General features: G+C 41.6%; 1 protein-coding gene across 1 annotated transcript in view; it reads right to left on the bottom strand.

Moving 5' to 3' along the window:
* The window catches only part of ipo13b (importin 13b), an 88,300-nt gene that overhangs the window by 7,685 nt on the left and 74,615 nt on the right, over positions 1–6,000 (bottom strand). The window contains exons 18-19 of the mRNA XM_084308867.1: positions 3,943–3,995; positions 879–945 (exon numbers count right to left, since the gene is read on the bottom strand). Of these exons, the coding sequence (XP_084164993.1) occupies positions 879–945; positions 3,943–3,995 (120 nt within the window). The remainder of the gene's footprint in view (positions 1–878; positions 946–3,942; positions 3,996–6,000) is intronic.

Below are 6,000 nucleotides of genomic sequence, written 5' to 3'. Positions count from 1 at the left end.
TCTCTCTCTCTCTCTCTCTCTCTCTCTCTCTCTCTCTCTCTCTCTCTCTCTCTCTCTCTCTCTCTCTCTCTCTCTCTCTCTCTCTCTCTCTCTCTCTCTCTCTCTCTCTATGAATCAATTAACGCGACTTAACGTTATGAGTCAGTATTCGCTCGGTCAGATTCCCGCGACCACCCAAATGTAGTTCACACCGGCCGCCACTGTCTCACGCATAACGGTATACTAAACAGTTTTGCACACATTCATTAACTCATTATAGAATTAATGAGTTTGAATATGTCTATTTTATATGAATACGTTTATTTTGTCCCATCCTTTTACAGCATAGAGGAGTGACATTCTTATTTTCTTGGCTCCTCGGGCCAAGCAGCAGCATCAACACAGTAGTCAAAACTAAGCAATGAGAACAGTGGAGGATTTTAAAGTGTGCAGCGTCTTCCAGTGATGTCAGATCAATGAGATGCTGCTGGAGATGAAACAATAATTGCAATCCTTATTGCTCATTTCTCATCTACATCATTTCATTGAGCTTTGATTAACATAATAAATAAAGTTATTATATTATTATAATGACTCTGTGTTGACCGATGACATCACCGGCAGACATATTCAAATAATTAACTCAATAACTGTCAAACTAAATTAATATTATGCACACAGATTTTTCATGAGTGTTGTTTTTGTTTGTATGTTTATTATGCATTTTATTTTTATTTTTTAATAAAAATAAATAAATAACATGCATAAGTGTTTAGAGTTTTGGGATGTTTGTGAGATTATGTGTGCAAAACTAAACCAGCATCAGGTTGTTTTTTCCAGTGAAGTGCCGCTTTAAGGTGTGCAGGTGTTGTGTGTGTGAGCGTAATGCGACAACATACCACAGTGGAACACTGCCTTCACGTCAAGACTCTCAGACAAGAACAAATCAGGCTTCCGTTTGAGGGCCTAGAAGGCAGACAAAGGCATGAAACAGAGGATGTTTGGCGCCCTAAACCCCCAGGGTACCCCACCTACAAATCACAACCCCCCCCCCCTCACATCATCCTCCGACAAAATATACCCCTTGAACACCAAGCCCACCCGGGTAGGACCAGCGTTGCAACCCTGCTCTCTGACTGGGTCAACTGATACTGACGGTTGCCGCGGGTTATTCCCGGGTATGTTGGTGTGAAAGGGGTAACAGTGCTCTCTGCCACACCCCTCATCTGCTAAGCCTGGTACCCAGATCTGACGGCAACACAACAGTTGAACCGAGAGCAGATCTGCCTACCAGGCTACACACTGCTCGCTCTCTCTGTTCTAGGGCGACTTCTATCCAAACTCATACATAGATCCTCCAGTGCAGAACTCAGCAGGTAATAACAAACAAACTGCAAAAAATCAAACATTAAAAATTATTTCAAACTTAAAACTAAAAGGCAATGGTGGTTTTGGCCTTGTTTCTTTAATTTGGAAAATACTACTTTCCCTTGTTTTAGTTTTTTGGTTGACTGGATTGAATATGTAACAAAAGTCTGTAAGTAATTAACATGTGCAGATAAATACAACTCATTCAGGATGGAAGAGAGGAGGAAGAGGAGAAAAGGGAGATGAAGATCAGATCTATCCGAAGATAGAAAACAAAAAGGAAGAAGAATGAAGAAGGGAGACAAAAATATAAAATATAAACAGGGCGGCCAATTCGTCTGAATTGATTAATATGAATTGAATATTAATTAATTTGGGCTCCGATTGGCTCTGGGCTGGAATGACTTCAGAAGGGGACTACGCTCAAGAGACTCTACCCAGTCACCATCTTAAGCTTGAAATACTTACCCTTAAGAACTCCCTAGTACTATCTTATCAGACAATTCAGTCAATCTTTAATGTATGTAAATGTAGACTAAAGATAGTTTGGCACACTATAGTCTTATTTTCCTGGTCATGTCTTCTGTGTTTCCATGTTGATGTCTTTGGTTGTGAATTATGATAATTGCATTTATGTAGCGCTTTTCTAGATGCTCAAAGCGCTTTACAATGTAGAGTGGAAATAGTGCCACCATTGTGTAGCACCCAACATTGGCACCAGGCACACATCACACTACACAATGGCTGAAAGGCTCAGGAGACAGGGATCAATTAGGTGGCCATTTCAGACACCTGATTGGGAATTTGGCCAGGAATGTCAGGGAACCCCCTACTCTTTGGATAGGCGCCCTGGGTTCTTTAACCCATTGAATCCGGGAAACACATGTGTGTATATGCAGGCTATATAATGCATTATTAGCAGGCGTTTCAGGTCTAAATGGGTCAACAACAATTCAGTCGGCACTCGTCGCAACTGTACAGTGTGCCTATCACCTAACAGGGGCATTGTTACTGCCAAGGACAGAGTGCTCCCTGCTGGACAACAACACCACTTTCCGATAATAGCCTTGACCGGGGCTCGAACCGGTGATCTTCCCATCATGTCCGGAGCTCTACCCATGTAGTAGGGCTGTGCGATTCTTGCTAAAATGCAAATCACGATTTTTCTCTCTAAGAATTGAGATCACGATTCTCTCACACGATTCTTATTTTTTCAATAAAATAATTTATTGCACTCTCTTAAACAGACAACAACATATATCAAAGTGCTTGACTTAAACTTAAACATAACATATATGAAAGTGCTTGACTTAAACTTAAAAGTATCTTTTAACATACAAAATAACTCAAGTCCCTTTTCCTCTAAATGACCACTTCCGGTTCTAACCGGACCTGAACTGACCAATCACCGCTGATGGCGAAAATGATTGATCACCGCCAACGAGCGTCCTTTGTCCCGACTCTAGAATGTTATGAAGTGGACGGCCATTTTGGATAATCAAGCTGTTTTTACCGGTACACACATTACAAAAACCTTTCTACAAAACTCATTTTCCGTGGGATTTTTATAAACCTTGGACTGTATGACTATAAGACTTCAGGCTATGGAACCGTTGTTTTCCAGCTCCTACCTCTCATCTGGAACCCAAAAACAGGAATCTGGCGACAAGTCAACACAAAAGTAAGAAAATATATTGAATGTTGAATTAATAGCGTGTTTTGCTTTACATCGTATAAGTGTGATTGATATCGCAACTGGGATTGTTCCGAAGCAAATAAATCAACACATGAATGCAGCGTGACGTGAATGCATAAGGGAATAGGAGCGAGTGTTTTAATGCAACTGATTTCCATTTTGACGCAAATGCAAATACATCAGAATCGTCATAATTTAAAAAATTTAAGTAAAAAGTAAAAAAAAAGAATTATAATAATAAAGAATAAGAATAGTCATAATTTAGAAATTAGATAGCATAGGTCTATGAATCAAGATCGCGATTTCTTTCCGATTAATCGTGCATCCCTACCATGTAGCCACGCTGCCGGATAAAGGTTGTGGTACACCTTGTGTTTCTAAGTGACAAGGACACTGAATGCTTTTATCTTTCTGCTTCTGTGCACCACTATACAGTATGTAGCGAGGGACATATTAGGCTTCAAGATCAGTCCACTTTGGAAAAACACCTGGCCCCGTTCATTTGGCTTCACAAGAGGAATAAGACAACACTATAAGTGGGGGGCGGATGGTGAATAAGGTAAATATTAGTAGTAGCCGACAAGGTGAGTGTTTGTAAGTAACATGAATGCCCTAAAAAAAAAAACGACTACTCACATGGAAATAAACACACACAAAGGCTTTAAGGTGACTGGGTTAGAAATCATGAGTGTTTGAGGAGAGACAGAGTCCCTTGTTCATACAGCCCCCTAATGTTTCATTCCACTGCCTTGCCTCCATGATGGGTCACCCCTGGACCCAGTAACAAAAGACAGAGGAAGGTAAGGGGGAGAAAAAGAGACAGAGAAAAAGAAAGAGGAAGAGAGAGCGAGAGAGAGAGTGAAACTCAAAGTGAATGAAATAAGAAACCAAAAACACACCTGAGCTTGGAGTTGCATAAATGAATCAACAATATCAGGATGATCCCTGGGTCCTAAAATATAATAAAGATGAAACTTAAGAAATCATAAGAATAGAAGAATAAATATACAAACAGCAACTGAATAGATTCAACAGTCATGTGGAAATTAAAAGGTAACCAAAAGGATTTCATTGAAATAATTCACACGTGAGTAAGGAACAAAGGGGAGAACGGGGGGGGAGCATGTGAAGCTTTGGCAGAAAGTCTCAGAACAAACTGAACCAACAGAAAACGGGCGGAAGACAAAGACATGGGTCCGTTTGGAGAGAAAAGAAAGAAGTAACGAGAGGAAAAAGAACAAATCTAAATAAAAAACAAAACCAAAGAAACAAAAGTGGGTTTGGAGTGGGAACCCAGGAGGCACCTGTTACTGTGACAGTTTGGAGAAGACAAGGGGGCGCCAAACCCAAACCGACCCCTTTATGACTCCCGTGTTTTATTTCCTGTCAGATATGATTATGTGCCTCAAGGGTAAGGGGCTACAGTCAATGGTCAATTCAGAACTAGCCAATAACACCCGCTTATCCCATAAAATGTGAACTCTTAGCTATCAGCAAAACCCCCATGAGGATCAGTGTTCTTAAAAATAAAAAATAAAAACGCCGTCCCTTATGCTGGACACAGACTACAAGACCTTTGGATGGTTAGGAGTGCATATTATGACAACCAAATCCAGTAAAACCTGCTGCTGATTTTTGCCATTGCTCCAATAGAGAATCTGTGTTGCGAATGTTAAAGTTGCACTCTGGAAGATGTGACCCTGTGGCCATAAGAGATAACCGTCGCTCACATTTGATGCGTTTACGGATTTTGTGGCACAGATCAGTTCCACTGTGTTTCATGCATCACAGTTGGGAGGGTTGTCTCTTTACTCAAACTCTTGATTTAAAAGTTTCATAGTGCAGGTTTAAATAGCAAGCCCGTCTGATAATCCCAATGCCGGACAGACATTTGGAGTTGCAAGGGGCTTCAGCAGCAAAACTGTACATGAACTCCTGTAGTGTGCGTCCAGCTTCAACTGTTCCCAGACTCCAAACAAGACCCCCCCCGGTTAGCCCCCCCCCCCACCCACCCACCCTCCGGCCCACCTCCACACACACATCCCACGGAGGGAACAACGCAGGGCTTATTCAGAGGGCTGCAACGCGGAGCGACCAACTCTGCTCCCAGACCAGTGCAGCGCCTTCCCACTGCTGCCGCTGGCGGAGTCTAGAGTTCAGCCTCCCCTGCTCTGTGTTGCTGCAGCCCCCTCAATAAGATACTGGTCACAGTGCATTTGTATGTTAAAGGAACCTGTTCAGAAATTAAAGAGTTAGGAGGACAGGCAGCCATTACTCAACCAGTCAAAGCAGGGGGAGGGGGGGCAGGACAACAAAACATGGAGAAGAGGCACACAGCAGTCATATACATATCTCTACTACAGTTACAGTTAGCTTGAGACAGGCTTCTAGTGGATGCAAATGGTTTCACTGATCGTTTGTCTGATATCCACTAGTTATTGCTGTTATCATGTGAAAATCTCATAAATACAGTTTTTATGATTTTGATGGATTGAAGGTTACATGATCTGGGATGGGATGAGCAAATCTCATGGTGCTGAGGGCCATGAAACAGATTGTACAGTTTCAAAACCCATTGTATCGTTTAAAAACCCACCACATACGGTACTTTCAAAACCCATTGTATAGTTTAAAACCCACCATATACTTTCAAAACCCATTGAATAGTTTGAATAGTTTCAAAACCCATTGTATAGTGTCAAATGACATGGTTGTCAATCTGAAAAGTTGAGTTTTGGGAGATATGACGTTTTCATCTGATAGCAGCATTGTGGTTTATGGCAGTGATACTCAAAGTCTGGCCCAGGGACCTCTTGATGCCAAACAAGTGGCGCTCAAAATATCTTTATTGGCAAGTCTCTTGGCGCCTCAACTTATTAATCAAATGTTGTGGTTGATGTTGTGGTCTGATTAATAATTGCCCTCAATGTTCTTGTTGGCTACTAGTTTTTCTAGCC

Source organism: Notolepis coatsorum, assembly GCF_963971535.1.
Source record: "Notolepis coatsorum genome assembly, chromosome: 2".
NCBI classification, from domain to species: Eukaryota; Metazoa; Chordata; class Actinopteri; order Aulopiformes; family Paralepididae; genus Notolepis; species Notolepis coatsorum.
Note: the sequence above shows the minus strand (reverse complement) of the source record. Positions and strands in the feature narration are given on the sequence as shown.